Genomic DNA, 17,216 nt, shown 5'->3' with positions numbered 1-17,216 from the left:
ACACATGTAAGTAGTTCTTATGTTCAGTAAAACACTCAGATTTGGAGAGGCTGAACCCAGCATTTTTTGTAGAGTGTAGAAGGTGTTAAATTATTTCTCACCACAAGGTTGCGCTGTTCTTTTGTTAAATTCATCCAGCCGACATTGCTACGTTGCCATACACAGTGTCTGTGTAAGCTATTAAAGGAGAACTCCGGTGTGATATTGACCTAAAGTGTATTGAATCATGATACCGAGTGTGAACGTACCTTACATATTTCATCTCGGTTTGTGTCCAGCTGTCCGAAATCTGGGGTCAGTTAGCCGATGCTCACAACAGGCTGTCTATGAGAGTGAACAGGGCATCGGAAAAGCCATGTAAATAAATCACTGTTTTACGCCATTTACGAGGCACAAAGTAGCTCCACACTTCATCGGTAGACTTCCTAGGGCCCTGACATTTAAAACGAGACATTGAGAACTCAGAAAAAGCACCGGTAGTTTATTTACAAGAAGATTTATACAGACAGTACCTGGGAAAGAAAATCCGGTCACCGCCATCCTGAACTTAGTCACGATAAATCGAGTGTCGAGCACCAATGAATTTATCAGGTTATCAACGTATCAGGTTGTAGTTTCCTTCGTGCTCGACACTCGACTTATCGTGACTACATTTAAGATGGCGGCCACCGCTCTGTTCCTGGTGGAAGATGTCTGTATAAATCTTCTTGTAAATAAACTACCGGTGCTTTTTCTGAGTTCTCAATGTCTCGTTTTAAATGTCAGGGCCCTAGGAAGTCTACCAATGAAGTGTGGAGCTACTTTGTGCCTCGTAAATGGCGTAAAACAGTGATTTATTTACATGGCTTTTCCGATGCCCTGTTCACTCTCATAGACAGCCTGTTGTGAGCATCGGCTAACTGACCCCAGATTTCGGACAGCTGGACACAAACCGAGATGAAATATGCAAGGTACGTTCACACTCGGTATCATGATTCAATACACTTTAGGTCAATATCACACCGGAGTTCTCCTTTAACAGTCTGAGAATAATTGACTGATGTCTAATCCATGCACAGTTTGGTGCACATGGCTTTTTCTAAAGAGCTGCCTCAGTCTGAGCTCTGATTAGAGCCTTTGCACACAGAGTATTAATTAATTAGCAACTAACTTAGCACTAAGTTACCATAGTAAGTATACTGCAGTTAAATTCACAAATGCTAGCATTACACAATCATTTTTAAAACTCATTTCAGTGAGCAACTGATTAAGGAAAAAAAAGAGCTAATTTGCACAATTTAATTTAAAGGTGCCATAGAATGGAAAACTGCATTTACCTTGGCATAGTTAAATAATAATAGTTCTGTACATGGACATAACATACCGTAGGCCTCAAACAAAAAAGCCAAAAAAAAAAAAAATTGTTTCTCCCTCCTCCTCATATAAATCTGGTGTTTGCAAAAGACCATTGAAAAATAGGCTATAACATAATAAAGAGACAGGATCATTAATAGTTACGCCCCCAACATCATCAGAATTTCTGCAGCTAGCTATTGTGAAAAAAACAAAGCAAGGACAATAGCGAAAATGGCAGATCACAGGATGTTCCAGGTGGTGCAGGGAATGTAAGTGCAGGGATGGGTTGGTGTCTGTAACTCAGAAAGGCACGGAAAACAGATAATGCGTTCTAACAAAATAAGGTGAGCCACTAAAGGGACATGGTTAGCTTATTGTTAGCGGTAGCCTGTTACATTGCAGTGCATACGATTTCACTTTCCACATAAACAGAGTGAGGAGAGATGACTGCATGGATGATGCCGAAAAATTTGCAGATCCTGGGCAACACTGACAAGCATCTAAACTTGTCAAATGTGTGGTAAGTACTACCGCTGTAGTAAAACGTTACACAGCAGTTTCAATGCACCGCATATTATCAGCGGCTGATTAAATATATATTTTCCTCCATGTTGTTTTTTTTTTTTCATTCCATGTCACAAACTTATCTATTACTAACTTTTATACCTGCTACTGCCTACCGCTTTAATTAACATTCTGACATTAAATCATTCTCGTAGGCTATGGCTCTACGTGACATTTTATTCGCAGTCTAATGTTATTTTAAAGGTCCCATATTGTACACATTTCTGGAGGTTTATTTTAGTTGTTGATGTCCTTAAGAATATATATTTGCGGTATAAGTGCCAAAATCCATCTCAATATATTTTTACAGCTCCTTTTTAAGGAGCTCTGTCAAAAACAGGTCGATTTTGGCCCATCTAATTAATATTCATGAGCCTCTCTTCTGATTGGCCTGTTGTTTTCTGAGTGACGCACAGCCAGGCCAACCACAGTTAACTACGGTCATGTATGCTTTAGCCGAGCCCAGAGCCATAGAGAGAGCCTAGCCTGCTGATACTCAACAGGATATTTCAGAATGATCATTCATGTTTTTTCTTTTTCAAACACCGAGTGCAGTAAGCTACATAACTATTGCTTTAGTAAAGCCCCTTTCACAATGCGCGCTGATTCTGGAAAGAACGAGCGCTGTGTGAACAAAAGCCAGAACCATAAAGGCAGTGTTGTAGTGATGATGCACGTTATCATGCGACTCTTCACAACGAAAAAATACATGCAAAGTGGAATGCAAAGTGGAATGAAGCGGCGATCGGGCAGAGCCCTCACTATCAGCGCTGAAGCACAGTTTGTTCAGGTTAGTTTCAGTTTAGTGAAACATACGCATTGCATTACATCTCACATCCAAACGTCACATGTCTTTATGGGTTGTGTGTAAAGCAGGCACAGATTCCGGAAAACAACCGTGAATGAACCAAATCAAACAACTCCGGAACAAATCATGGGACACATTATCCGTGTATTTACCGGAATCGCTGAGTGAAAGAGGCTGAAGTTGACGTGCCACTGGTCTCTTATATTAACATTGTTCTGAAGCCTGTGCAATGATGTAGTTTCGACATCTATCGACTGAACAGGGTTTTTTTCGACTTGTTTTCGTGTTGATGTTGCTTAGCAATGTTATGGACATGATATTGTCTGGGTTTGACAAAAGGAGGGTGGGACGTGATTGGTGCTCGGGGTGGTGACTGAAGGCGATGACTGAGTAGATCGGACGTCACATCTGTACGGAAGTCACAGCGGCTCGTGAAAAGGAACAGCTACTTTATTCAGGCTGTGTGCAGTTTGCTGTGGACTGACTGTTTTGAAACTTATATGGTAGTTACATAACCCCTAGACCTCAGTTATCATGAAAAAAGCCAGGAAATTTCGATTTTGACAATATGGGACCTTTAAGTAATGCATAAATTTAAATGTGTCATTATTTATTGACCATACACTCAAAACAAAACAAAGGAATTACTAGAGATGGGCACAAAAATTACCCAATTTCCTCCCGTTTGTTGCGCCCCACTTGTCACGTCTCTACTTCCCACCAGTGGGCAGCGCCCCACACTTTGAGAAACACTGGCTTAAAGCAACACCAAAGCAAGTCACATTTGTAGTCTCATTTGAACTACAAAACCGCTACCAGACAACCCAATAGTGCTGTTATGGCTGATAGAGGGTCGCAAAGCGAATGCGGAAGTGCCATTTCACCCTGTTATGAGTTGATGAACCACTGACATGAGTTCGGAAACATTATTTTAAGGTAAAAAACCTCTTTGGTGTTGCTTTAATATAATGTTAATTATGTCTGTTACTGAAATATGTAGTAGAAATCCATTAAAGATTTGTCATTTTTTTTAAATCCACATTGTTTTATACATATTTTGGACTATAGGGGAGGATGAAAACATGCCGATGCTTGTCATGATGACACAGCCACTGAAGGAGTTTCTCAGCATGGATTTCACTTGATATCACGGGGCGTTTAGACTCCTTTTGGGGAAAATCAAGGGTTTAAGGTTTTGGTTTAAGCCTACACTTATATTCATTGCCATCTGTAAGCTCCTTCAGTAGCTGTGATCATTGTATCAGTATTTTATTTTCCAGAGTTGTGTTGTGGTAGAAATAGCGTAGCTCAGTATCAGTAGCTCACTGAGTGCAGAGGTTCTATGGAATCAAAATAATGTTGCCCCCATAGTCCAAAATATGTATATAACTATGTGGATTTTTTAAATAGCGTAAATCATTAACTGATTTTCTACTACGTATTTCAGTAAGAGGCATCATTAACATTATATTAAGCCATACAAGTCTTAAAGTCCCCCTGTAGTCAAAAGTTGTATCCTTTAAAACTAATCTTTGATTACCAAAATTACATATTTAAATGTGATTCCAGTTCGCGCCAGCGAGCATATGCATCTGAAGTGCAGACGCCAATGCATGAGAGGTGTTTCTGACTCTGGGCTACTTTTACACTGTTGCAGTGAGTTATTATTCAAGTTAGCGGTTAGCTGTTTGCTCTATTAAATTTGTGGTTTTGTGCCAGTAATCCTATTGGTATATTTTGCATGCTAATGGTATGAATCTAACCATTGATGTGATTGGTCATTGAATTTTGTGATGTAGCAAAAGGGCTGTTTTAAACCACATTTCTGGGACAGCCTTTGGGAAACCACAGTTTTAAGGAGAAATTACTAAGCAATGGTGTTGCTTAATGGATTGGCACATGGTTTGTCTAAAAGCATATTAAAAACACCTCATAGACAAATAAACAACATAAAAACTAGATTTTCACTAGAAGGGGACTTTAATACCTGGGGTTCCCTTTTAAATACTGTAAAGGCAACTCAAATTAGTTAAGTGTAAGAACCGTCCTTGTGCTCTCCACTGCATTTAACAGTCATAATTTTGCTTGTGTGTGTTTTTAAATACATTTCATCACAACCCATCGGTGACCTCTAAAGCTGTGTGATGTATCAGCAATAATGGGGATAAATGTTAACATTTTCTCTTGTTTACATTGTTTAGAAAGATAAAATTGGAAAAAAAAACTCAAGTTATGGGTTACAATATTCAACTTTTGCGTAAAGATGAGAGGAGTCTACAAACAGCTCCTCTGATTGCTTTGACTTTGTTTGTTTAGTAATCACATCTGCACTCACAATCACCTGTGCTCCTTGAAGACTCTCCCATTGAGCGCTCAGTATTTGCCAGCCCTCCAGAACAATACTGGACCACAGCGTAGTCAGTGTAAAGTGAGGAGACGCTCCAAACCTCTCTTCGTTTAGAGTTTGTGAAGTCAATAGAGGAATAAATGGATTCTTCATTTGCTGTGACAGCTCCAGCAGACGACATCATGACAGAAACAGAGTCCTCTTGATTCTCCTGTGGAAAAACCTAAAGGATCGAAATGGATGAATGAGTGCTAGAAAGCTATAGTGAGTTTTTGTAAATGTGTAGGTTTTATGAATGAATAATTTGTGGGTTTTCCTGTGTCTGTTGTAACTTACTTCATTGGTATTTTGACCACTTCTCTTAGTGTGTTCTTGTATAGTCTGTGAAAGTTTCCCATTTTCTTTTCTAAAACAAACAAAAAAAAAAAGCATGTGTCCAATGTTAAAATAAATGTATATTCTAAATAAAACCAGACAGGACTGGCATTTAAGACACATATATGAATATCATCACATAGACACAATTGATTAAAACAAGTGAGATCTACAAATTATTTACTGTATGCTCAAGGGTTTCTCACATCTAACTTCTCTATTCTTTGCAACAGCTTTTAACTAAATGGTGTCAAGGTGGTTATTAGTGGTGTAAAGTGTGGGAAGCTAATTCCTCTCAAGCTCACATAAATGTACAGTAGATGAGAAAACACAGCGTTGTTTATGACAGTAATACTGTGTCAAAAACTGTTCAGTTTGAAGTTTTACTGTAGTTTAGACCATGCAAACCTCTATTTATAAAATATAATTTTGTATGTAAATATAAACTGCTAAAAACTTGAGCTTGTACTATGTGACTTAATGGTCCATTATATTCCACTAATTTGTATCACTATCTATTGATTTTTCAAAAAACATTTACAGTGATTAGAATAAACCTCTTTTATGATGAGAATGTGTTTCCCTGACAAATACACATTTTAAAGATGCATCAGAAATCGTCTAATGTACAAAAAAATAATCAGATCAAATATGTTGAATGTGTTTTTCTTACTGGTTTTACAGTGCTTTTCTATTATGCATTATTCTTAATGCCTCATATGCGTTGTGCACCTACCGTAAACACATATATGCGATGGTGCTCAACAACATGACCACCAGAGCCACAACAGCAACACCAATCAGCACAGAGAAAATATTCAAACCTAAAGAAGAAGAAATTAGTGTTTGGTAAACCACTGATGATTCACTGATTCAATCAAGAAAGTGTAAGAGCATTGTATTGTAATCTTTAAGCATCAATGTAACCATGATGGCAGGGGAATGAAAATTTAAAAAGAGATTAGCATTAGCATTAGGCAGCTGACACCTCACTGTCTTATCAGGCAATGGCTTTGTGTTAGTGCACAAAGGTACCTCACAAAACAGATTTAAGACAGACTTCTGAGGTAGCATAGGCTTCAAAATTATTCAGAATGAGAATAATTCAAAACTACTGACATCAAAAGTGGAAAAAGACATTTTCAGCTTATGGATGCAGTCAATGATTGACACTCAGCTAGTGAATGCACAATTTACATGTTTTTTTTATTTTTTTTTTATTGCTGACACTATTGGATGAATCACAGAACTGAAACTCACGTTCAACAGATGAAGGCAGTTGAAGCAGTTGACTTGCAGTTCCATGAGTGTTGTTGCTGACACACCGCAGAGTGGATGTGTGTGTGAGAGACTGATGTAGAGTAATGGAGCTCCTCAAACCTGTGCTGCTCAATCGCTCTTCACTGATGAATGTGTTTGAAGAGTTAGAGACAGGACGTCCAGACAGATGCCACTCCAGTTCAGGAGAGGGATTCCCATCAACCTCACAGAAACACACAGTTACATCAGATATGGTACAGCTGGAGGAGTTAGAGATTTTAGGGACATCTGAAAAAGAGAAAAAGGTAATGGTGAAATTAATATACTGTAGATTTATAGGTGTCTTTTGGAGGACAAAATAAAACAAAAATCTTACACTGAACATGTAATGTGATGTTGTTCTGTGCTGTTTTGTTCTTGTCCTGTAGCTGGTAGGTTATAGTGCAGGTGAAAGTGACTCTTGGCTGATGGTGAGTAGCAGTGAAGTTCAGATCAGAGATGAGGATGAGCTCCTGTAGTCTGCTGCTCTCACTGAAGGGGATTCTGGGAGTGGAGCTCCATGTGAGAGTTGGTGGAGGAGAGGAGCAGAGAGTCTCAGCAGAGCAGCGCAGACTCACAGAGCTCCCCTCCAACACCTCCTCCTGATCCTGCACCTCCTTCTGATCCACATACAGCTGCACTGTGGGTTTGCGGGGAGAGTCTGAAACAAACATACATTTATGTCTTATATATGATTTTGAGAAATGTTTCCCATAAAATTCAGGTTTTCATTTCATCATTTTGGATAATGCTAATGAAACAGATTTTATTGTACTGTATTAGTTTAAATTGGTAATTTACAATAATTACAATAAATAATATTTTTAGTCACTTACCGAACACATGAATTGAAACATTGCTTTCTCTAAAGGTCCATTTCAGTTCACCTTCACCCTCAATCCTGAAGTAATATTTACCACTGTGAGTTGATCTGAGGTCATAAAAGACAGTGGTGCAGTTCTTGTCTTTTAATTTTCCAGTTATATTCGCTTTAATGAAGGAGTTCTGGCTTGATGTGCTTGAGTTAAACACTAGATGTTTGTTCACATCAGTCCCATCTTTGAACCACACTCCTGTAACTTCAGTGAAGTCTCTGTCATGTTCTTTCCTAATCTCAAATCTGCAGTTTATGATCACACAGGATCCACTGAGAGCTTCAATCTTCTCTGGCAGACTGATGTTGAAATCTCTACAGCAAACACCTACAACACACAATGAAAAGCATAATTTTAAAGGGCGAACGAACAGAACAAGAGCAACAGTGAAATCTACATTAAGCGTCATCGTAATTATTAATGTATTTTAAGATTTTATTTACTGTAACACTGTAAATATTTTTAACGAGATTTCAGTCTTCACAATTTGAGCATCAATTATCTAACTGATGAAAAGTTACCATATGGTTTAATGCAGCAGACTAAAGATTATCACTTCTTAAACTAGTTCATTTACATTCTCAGTCATACTGAACACTAGGTGTGAAGAGAAGAAAAATCAAACCTTTTAACAGAAAACAGAAAATAATTATTTTCTCTGCAGTGTCCATCTCTTCATTAACAGATGCTCAGTCCTGTAGGGAAACACACACTTGTACGTAGAAATTTTTACATACATAAACAAAAATAATAATAATAAATGTAAAAAAAAAAAAATCTTTGTATTTACAGATGTCAAGTCCCAAACCGCTGGTGATTCAAGACTGTGTGAAAGTGTGCTGTGAGAACAGTCAGTAACGCTTTATACTAACTGAACTTCCTGTGTCAGCATTAACATGCATGTTTAACCTTTAAATGCATGAGAACAGTCACTCATTTTAAAACATTTTATATTTAATTTCTTAACCCACCTTGATTCTCCCATGGACTGACCTCAAATACTGACAGAATTAAATCAGTGCTGGAAAGCTCTAGTAAGTCTGTTGAAATTGTTCAGCAGTTTGTGTACTTGTTTTGGTTGGTAAAAATTTTATTTATTTACAACTCTAGGTTTTTTGTGTTGTGTTGTGAATTATTCATTTGTGATTTTGTGCATAAGTTATAGCTCACATCATCGGTCGAAATGTTTCACACAGAACATCTACTCAGTGGAAGTTTCCCGTTTTCTTTTTTTAAAAAGCATGTGTTCATCTTCAAGTGTAGCTATATAAGCTTTGCAGGAACAGAAATTAAAAGGTCAGACAGAACTAGCATATTTAATTGTATTTAGAACACATGGCCATATTAAAACTTTCTGAATGTCATTAGATAAGATATGACAAAGCAGGTGGCATCTCCAAACAAATTATATAAGGGTTTTTCTCTAAGCTGACTTCTTTATTCTGTACCTTTTTTTCTGGGCCAACCAAAGTGATTTTAGTGGATGTGTAAAGCCAGTTTCTTTCAGATTCACACAAATATCCTAGAAGAGTAAACAGTGTTGATCATCACATTAGTGCTTGACTACCACAAAGTGTCGAAGTACTATTTGTGTTCATTTTGTGTCCCCAAAGCATTTCACTAATATATTTTTTTATTTTACATACACTTACGGGTAAAAGCTCAGTTAGTCTTTCATTATATAAAACCACAGAACTGAAAATCACATGCAGCCTAAAAAGAGGCAGTGCATCTGAAAAAGACAGACGCATATAGCACATGGTTTTGGGGGTTTGTGAAGGAGAAAACAAATGGAAACCACAAAAAAAAAATTAAAAAAAAAAAAATCAGGTAACGCTTTAGATTACAACCCGCAAAGATCTACGTAAGTGAACTGAATTTACCGTGTACGTTTCTGTAATTATAGTGTACCTATAAAGAACGTGCATGTAGGTATAAGGGAACAATATGTTAAATTTGGGTAATACGGGGGTAACAAGCCAGATATGCAACCTGCAATTAACTACATAAGTAAACTGAATTTACGTGTACGTTTCTGTAATTATAGTGTACCTAATAAAGAACTTACATGTAGGTATACGGGAACAATATGTTAAATTTGGGTAATAAGGGGGTAACAAGCCAGATATGTAACCTGCAATTTATGTGTACGTTTCTGTAATTATAGTGTACCTGTAAAGAACTTACTTGTAGGTATAAGAGAACATGTTACGTTTTGCTAATTGGGCATACAACCAGATATGCAACCTGCAAAGAACGAGTGTTAACAGGTATCTATTCTATTACTGTGCAAGGCAAAAATCGTGAGTTTGGTGTATCTACACGTAAGCTTTTTAGAATTACTGGGAAAGTATACTCTTGTTCCATGTAATTACAGGGTAAGTGCGACATCTGCGGGTTGTAAATTAAAGTGGCGATTGTTACCCTCTTGTTCAACGAAGTTACAGGTAGGTACGTATTACAACGTGACCCCATAATAATTCGTATGTATTTTACGTAAAATGTGATTCTGCAAAACGTACATTTATTTACGTTTTTATAGACACTAAACGTACAATACTGACATATATGCATCATCTAAACATTTAACGTTATTACTTTTTAAGAAACTGCTTTTTCTAACTTTTAATTCTGTTCTGTGTGATTTCTGTTGCCAGCTCGTTTCCAAGAATAGGTCTACATAATGTTATCAAGACTACACTTTAAACCCTTAAAATAAATAATATTTCTGCAGTCGATTAATCATTAATATTAACTTCGTTTGCTGTGGTGGAACACAAAAGCCGTTTTCTCTGACATGCTGTGACTAACAATAGAACAATAAAATACACCGAACCCGCATCATAATTACAAAATGAAACAATTTTATTTGTGTGCTGTGACCCAGATCTACAGAATCCATACGATTTGCGAGGACCAGAACCAAATTCAAGCCATTGTCCGGCGATCTTCATCTCCATCCCGAGCAGCGAGTCCAGCAACATCAGCCATAAACCCACGCTTAAGTGCATTTTGCGACAGGAAAAGCGGACATTTGGCGAATTCCAAACGGCTATTTTGCGCCCTTCAAGGGCACTTCTAGAAGGGGACGCCATTTGTAGGGACGTTCCAAACGAAAGTGAGCAACTTAATCCCTTCACGAAGGGCCCTTCCAGAAGGCCGTTAGCGAAGGGAACATTCCATGGTCACTTCACGGAAGTGATTTCCGTTAGTGATCACGTTTGCGCAGCGTTGTCAAGGTAACATTTCGTCAGTCATTCCCTTCGCCAAGGGAGTTCCAAACGGTTAAAAGAGACAGAAATGCCCTACTCCCTTAAAAGAACTCACTTCAAAGGGATCTGCCCTTCGGAGGGAGTAGGGCGTAGGGATGCGCACTTCCATTTGGAATTTGCCCATTATTATTCATTGTCTCTGGCAAAGAGTATAGAAGTTCTTTGTCTCTGGCCTGCATTCGTCACATATTACGACATGCCGTGTTTCTGGTGAGATGCGTTGGAATGATGCGCGGCGCCTTCAAGGAGTGGATCAAGACAATAATTTGGACAATATTTTCAGCGATTAACAATTTAAATTCTGCTCTCATCCTACTGCGGCTGCAAACGCATCGGTATTTGGATTAGCTACTTTTTTGCACGGCTGTTGACATTTTTGCAATAAATAAATTATTGTGATTGCACTTTGCTGTCTTTCATATTTTTATTACTGTACAGTCATAGTTAACGTTAGGTTTAGAGGTAGGAGTGGGATTAAAATATTTTATATATTGCAAAGCTATTTTGAAATAGATTGTTTTTTAAATAAATAAGGTTTCAGAGTCAAGGATATCAGATATGTATTACCTACCCTGTAACTTCATTGAACAAGAGGGTAACAATCACCACTTTAATTTACAACCCGCAGATGTCACACTTACCCTGTAGTTACATGAAACAAGAGTATACTTTCCCAGTAATTTTAAAAAGCTTACGTATAGATACACCAAACTTACGATGTGTTCTAAGTTAAGTAATTCCATTAAAAATTATTTGTATCTACCTCCATATACCCAAACGTTCTCTTACAATATAAATACGAAACATACAACCACGTAACTTCAGTTTACTTATGCAGTTCTTTGCAGGTTGCATATTTGGTTTGTTAGCCCCGTATTACCCAAATTTAACATAGGCTATTGTTCCCGTATACCTACATGTACGTTCTTCAATAGGTAGGCCTACACTATAATTACAGAAACGTACACGTAAATTCAGTTTACTTATGTAGTTAATTGCAGGTTGCCTATCTGGTTTGTTACCCCTGTATTACCCAAATTTAACATATTGTTCCCATATACCTACATGCACGTTCTTTATAGGTAGCCTACACTATAATTACAGAAACGTACACGTAAATTCAGTTTACTTACGTAGTTCTTTGCTGGTTGTAATCTAAAGCACTACCAAAAATCCTACTGTTGTCCTGTGCTGTCTTGTACATATTTTTTTTTCTCAAAAAAAAAGAAAAAAAAAAAAAAAAGAAATTGAAGATTGTATTAGACTAGAATAACTATAAAATCAGCCAAACAATCAATCCGTCTATCACTTTTTTGGCTTACCCTGGAGGTTCAAAATACAGAAAACTACTTTCTTCACCAAGTGTGTTTCAAACTAATTTTTTTTCTATTTATTTATAGTATGTTTAACATAAGATGCCAAATAAGCGTTTCATAAAGACTGTTAAAAAGACATTTGACTTATGTCATTTATTTATGCCATACAAACAGATACATTGTGATTATATACAAAAGTGGCATTACTTAAGAGGTAAATGAATCAGATATGACATTTTGTTTTTTATTAGTCTTTTATATGTGAATTGCGCATTTTTAAATTCCTGAAAGTACAGATGACTTAAGACGACAAAGAAGATAAAATGCTTTTGTTGTTTATTGTGTGTCACCTCTCTTAATGTTCACAGTCTCATATTCAGAGGGTGGAGCAGAAAGCTGAAGAGACACATATGTGCCGGCTGCCTCATTGTGAGCCTGAAAACAAAAACACTTTTCAACACCATCATCATCATGGTGACTTAACATATCTATTAAGAAAAAGGACTTACCCCCTGCTTAGTGGACAATCTGTTTAAAAAATTAAGTATTTTATTTATATGTATATTAAAGTATAGTACATGTTTTTTTAGATCAGTAAGTTTTGTAATGATCTTTATTCAGATTGTTTTTCAGATATCCCCTAAAATTGACACAAATATACAAATGAGCTTCACAGTTAGCAAAATCAATAAATCAGACAGGATTGTTATTTAAGTCACATATATGAATATCACCGCATTAGATACAAATAATCAAAACAAGTGGTCTCTACAAACTATACTACAGGCTCAAGGGTTTCTCACATCTAACTGATGTGATGTTGGTTCCTCTCAAGTTCACATAAATGTACAGTAGAAGAGAAAACACAGTTGACAACCACATGTGTCGAATACTTTCTGCGCTCAGCTTAATCTATAGTTTAAAACCAAGCAAGCCTCTATTTATAAAATAGAAATTTGTAAAATTGCTTAATTTAGCTTGTATTACCCTTCTTAAAATAAATGCCAAAAAGTTTAAAAGTTTAATACTGCAATAACATTATCTCTATTAATTTTTCAAAAACACAGCAACTAGAATCAACCTTATTTACGATGAAAATGTTTTCATGTGACAAATACACATTTAAATATGTATCAGAAATTGGCTAATGTACAAAAAAATTATCAGATCAAATATGTTGAATGTGGGGTTTTTACTGGTTTTACAGTGTTTTTCAATTATGCACTATTCTTAATATTTCATGTGCTGTGCACCTACCGTAAACACATATATGTGATTGCGCTCAACAACACGACCACCAGAGCCACAACAGCAACTGCTATCAGCACAGGGAAAAGATTCAAACCTAAAGAAGAAGAAATGAGTGTTTGGTAAACCACTGAATATTCACTGATTCAGTGCAATGACTATGCAGGCAACGTTAATGCAAAAAGATACCTCACAAAACTGATTTAAGATAGACTTTAACAATTACTCTGAATGATAATAATTAAAAACTACTGACATCAATAATAATAATAATAATTTTTATTTATATAGCGCCTTTCCAGAGCTCAAGGACACTTTACAATGAATGTAACAAAGACGAGATAATACGAACAGACTTTGAAAGAAACCACAATCAAGTAGAGAAACATTAGGTTAACAAATAAAGAAGTCAAATATTATCAAATAATATTATCAAATAATATCAAAATTGGAAAAAGTAGGTAATACAAACCTACATTTACAAACAGACCACTAAGTGCAACTTTCAGGAGCCATTTTTATTTTTTAGCTCACCTGTCACAGAATTGAACGCACAGGATTGTGGGATATCAAAGGCAGCTAAACAAGATACATCTGTGCTACCTTTAAAATTTAATTAGATAAAGGCATCTCAAGAGACAATAAGTAAAGTTAACAATGGATTTGGACGTGCCTTGATGCCACACAACCTTGGAATGCAGCTTCTGAAAGCGGCATTTTTCAGCTAATGGACGCAGCCAATGATTGTTACTCAGCCAGTGAATGCACAATTTACATTATTTTTTTTATTTATAGATTGCTGACACTATTGGATGAATCACAGAACTGAAACTTACGTTCAACAGATGATGGCAGTTGAAGCAGTTGACTTGCAGTTCCATGAGTGTTGTTGCTGACACACTGCAGAGTGGATGTGTTTGTGAGAGACTGATGAAGAGTAATGGAGCTCCTCAAACCTGTGCTGCTCAATCGCTCTTCACTGATGAATGTGTTTGAAGAGTTAGTGACAGGACGTCGAGACAGATGCCACTCCAGATCAGCAAAGGGATTCACATCAACCTCACAGAAACACACAGTTACATCAGATCTGGTACAGCTGGAGTTAGAGATTTTAGGTCCATCTGAAAAAGAGAAAGGTAATTGTGAAATGAATATACTGTAGATTTATAAGCGTCTTATGGAGGAGAAATAAAACTAAAATCTTACACTGAACATGTAATGTGACGTTGGTCTGTGCAGTTTTGTTCTTGTCCTGTAGCTGGTAAGTTATGGTGCAGGTGAAAGTGACTCTGTGCTGACGGTGAGTAGCAGTGAAGTTCAGATCAGAGATGAGGATGAGCTCCTGTAGTCTGCTGCTTTCACTGAGGGGGATTCTGGGAGTGGAGCTCCATGTGAGAGTTGGTGGAGGAGAGGAGCAGAGAGTCTCAGCAGAGCAGCGCAGCCTCACAGAGCTCCTCTCCAACACCTCCTCCTGATCCTGCACCTCCTTCTGCTCCACATACAGCTGCACTGTGGGTTTGCGGGGAGAGTCTGAAACAAACATACATTTATGTCTTATATAAGATTTTGAGAAATGTTTCCCATAAAATTCAGGTTTTCATTTCATCATTTTGGATAATGCTAATGAAACAGATTTTATTGTACTGTATTAGTTTAAATTGGTAATTTACAATAATTACAATAAATAATATTTTTAGTCACTTACCGAACACATGAATTGAAACATTGCTTTCTCTAAAGGTCCATTTCAGTTCACCTTCACCCTCAATCCTGAAGTAATATTTACCACTGTGAGTTGATCTGAGGTCATAAAAGACAGTGGTGCAGTTCTTGTCTTTTAATTTTCCAGTTATATTCGCTTTAATGAAGGAGTTCTGGCTTGATGTGCTTGAGTTAAACACTAGATGTTTGTTCACATCAGTCCCATCTTTGAACCACACTCCTGTAACTTCAGTGAAGTCTCTGTCATGTTCGTTCCTAATCTCAAATCTGCAGTTTATGATCACACAGGATCCACTGAGAGCTTCAATCTTCTCTGGCAGACTGATGTTGAAATCTCTACAGCAAACACCTACAACACACAATGAAAAGCATAATTTTAAAGGGCGAACGAACAGAACAAGAGCAACAGTGAAATCTACATTAAGCGTCATCGTAATTATTAATGTATTTTAAGATTTTATTTACTGTAACATTGTAAATATTTTTAATGAGATTTCAGTCTTCACAATTTGAGCATCAATTATCTAACTGATGAAAAGTTACCATATGGTTTAATGCAGCAGACTAAAGTTTATCACTTCTTAAACTAGTTCATTTACATTCTCAGTCATACTGAGCACTAGGTGTGAAGGGAAGGAAAATCAAACCTTTTAACAGAAAACAGAAAATAATTATTTTCTCTGCAGTGTCCATCTCTTCATTAACAGATGCTCAGTCCTGTAGGGAAACACACACTTGTACGTAGAAATTTTTACATACATAAACAAAAATAATAATAATAAATGTAAAAAAATAAATAAATCTTTGTATTTACAGATGTCAAGTCCCGAACCGCTGGTGATTCAACACTGTGTGAAAGAGTGCTGTGAGAACAGTCAGTAACGCTTTATACTAACTGAACTTCCTGTGTCAGCATTAACATGCATGTTTAACCTTTAAATGCATGAGAACAGTCACTCATTTTAAAACATTTTATATTTAATTTCTTAACCCACCTTGATTCTCCCATTGACTGATCTCAAATACTGACAGAATTAAATCAGTGCTGGAAAGCTCTAGTAAGTCTGTTGAAATTGTTCAGCAGTTTGTGTACTTGTTTTGGTTGGTAAAAAATGTATTTATTTACAACTCTAGGTTTTTTGTGTTGTGTTGTGAATTATTCATTTGTGATTTTGTGCATAAGTTATAGCTCACATCATCGGTCGAAATGTTTCTCACAGAACATCTACTCAGAAACTTCCACTGACTCAGTGGAAGTTTCCTGTTTTCTTTTTTAAAAAGCATGTGTTCATCTTCAAGTGTAGCTATATAAGCTTTGCAGGAACAGAAATTAAAAGGTCAGACAGAACTAGCATATTTAATTGTATTTAGAACACATGGCCATAATAAACATTTCTGAATGTCATTAGATAAGATATGACAAAGCAGGTGGCATCTCCATTATGCAAGAGCCTTTCCCTGAATGGACTTATTTATTCTGTACCTTATTTTTTCTGGGCCAACCAAAGTGATTTTAGTGGATGTGTAAAGCCAGTTTATTTCAGATTCACACAAATATCCTAGAAGAGTAAACAGTGTTGTTTGTCACATTAGTTCTTGACTACGACAAAGTGTCAAAGTACCTTTTATGCTAATTTTGTGCCTGGGTGTCCCAAAAGCATTTCACTAATATATGCAAAATTTACAGTTTATTTTAGATACACTTATTGGTAGAAGCTCAGCTTGTCTTCCATTATATACAAATCTCAGAACTAAAAATCACATGCAGCCTTAAGTGCATCTGAAAAAGACAGACACATATACAGCACATGGTTTTGGGAGTTTGTGAAGGAGAAAATAATGGAAACCACAAAAAAATCCTACTGTTGTCCTGTGCTGTCTTGTACACATTTTTTTTTCTCTAAAAAAAATGGAAGATTGTATTAGACTGAACGAACTATAAAATCAGCCAATCAATCAATCTGTCAATCACTTTGTTGGCCTATCCTTGAGGTTCAATAGGCTCTAAACAAAATACAAAAAGCTACTTTTTTCCACCAAGTGTGTTTCAAACGG

The 17,216-nt window shown here is 36.7% G+C and overlaps 2 protein-coding genes across 2 annotated transcripts; both read right to left on the bottom strand.

Moving 5' to 3' along the window:
* Positions 1 to 5,019: 5,019 nt before the first annotated feature.
* LOC141332834 (sialic acid-binding Ig-like lectin 14) lies at positions 5,020 to 8,274 on the bottom strand. Its single transcript, XM_073837791.1, has 7 exons — positions 8,229 to 8,274; positions 7,565 to 7,930; positions 7,066 to 7,389; positions 6,699 to 6,977; positions 6,166 to 6,268; positions 5,391 to 5,460; positions 5,020 to 5,277 (listed from the first exon to the last, which is right to left on the bottom strand). The coding sequence occupies exons 1-7, from the start codon at positions 8,272 to 8,274 to the stop codon at positions 5,020 to 5,022; spliced, it is 1,446 nt and encodes a 481-aa protein (XP_073693892.1).
* A 7-nt stretch (positions 8,275 to 8,281) lies between these two features.
* Positions 8,282 to 15,854, bottom strand: LOC141332833 (sialic acid-binding Ig-like lectin 7). Its single transcript, XM_073837790.1, has 8 exons — positions 15,809 to 15,854; positions 15,145 to 15,510; positions 14,646 to 14,969; positions 14,276 to 14,560; positions 13,449 to 13,536; positions 12,701 to 12,719; positions 12,542 to 12,626; positions 8,282 to 8,298 (listed from the first exon to the last, which is right to left on the bottom strand). The coding sequence occupies exons 1-8, from the start codon at positions 15,852 to 15,854 to the stop codon at positions 8,282 to 8,284; spliced, it is 1,230 nt and encodes a 409-aa protein (XP_073693891.1).
* Between the last annotated feature and the right edge of the window lie 1,362 nt (positions 15,855 to 17,216).

The sequence above is a fragment of the Garra rufa genome, chromosome 4, assembly GCF_049309525.1.
Source record: "Garra rufa chromosome 4, GarRuf1.0, whole genome shotgun sequence".
Taxonomy (NCBI): domain Eukaryota; kingdom Metazoa; phylum Chordata; class Actinopteri; order Cypriniformes; family Cyprinidae; genus Garra; species Garra rufa.
This window is presented reverse-complemented; position numbering and strand designations above follow the sequence as displayed.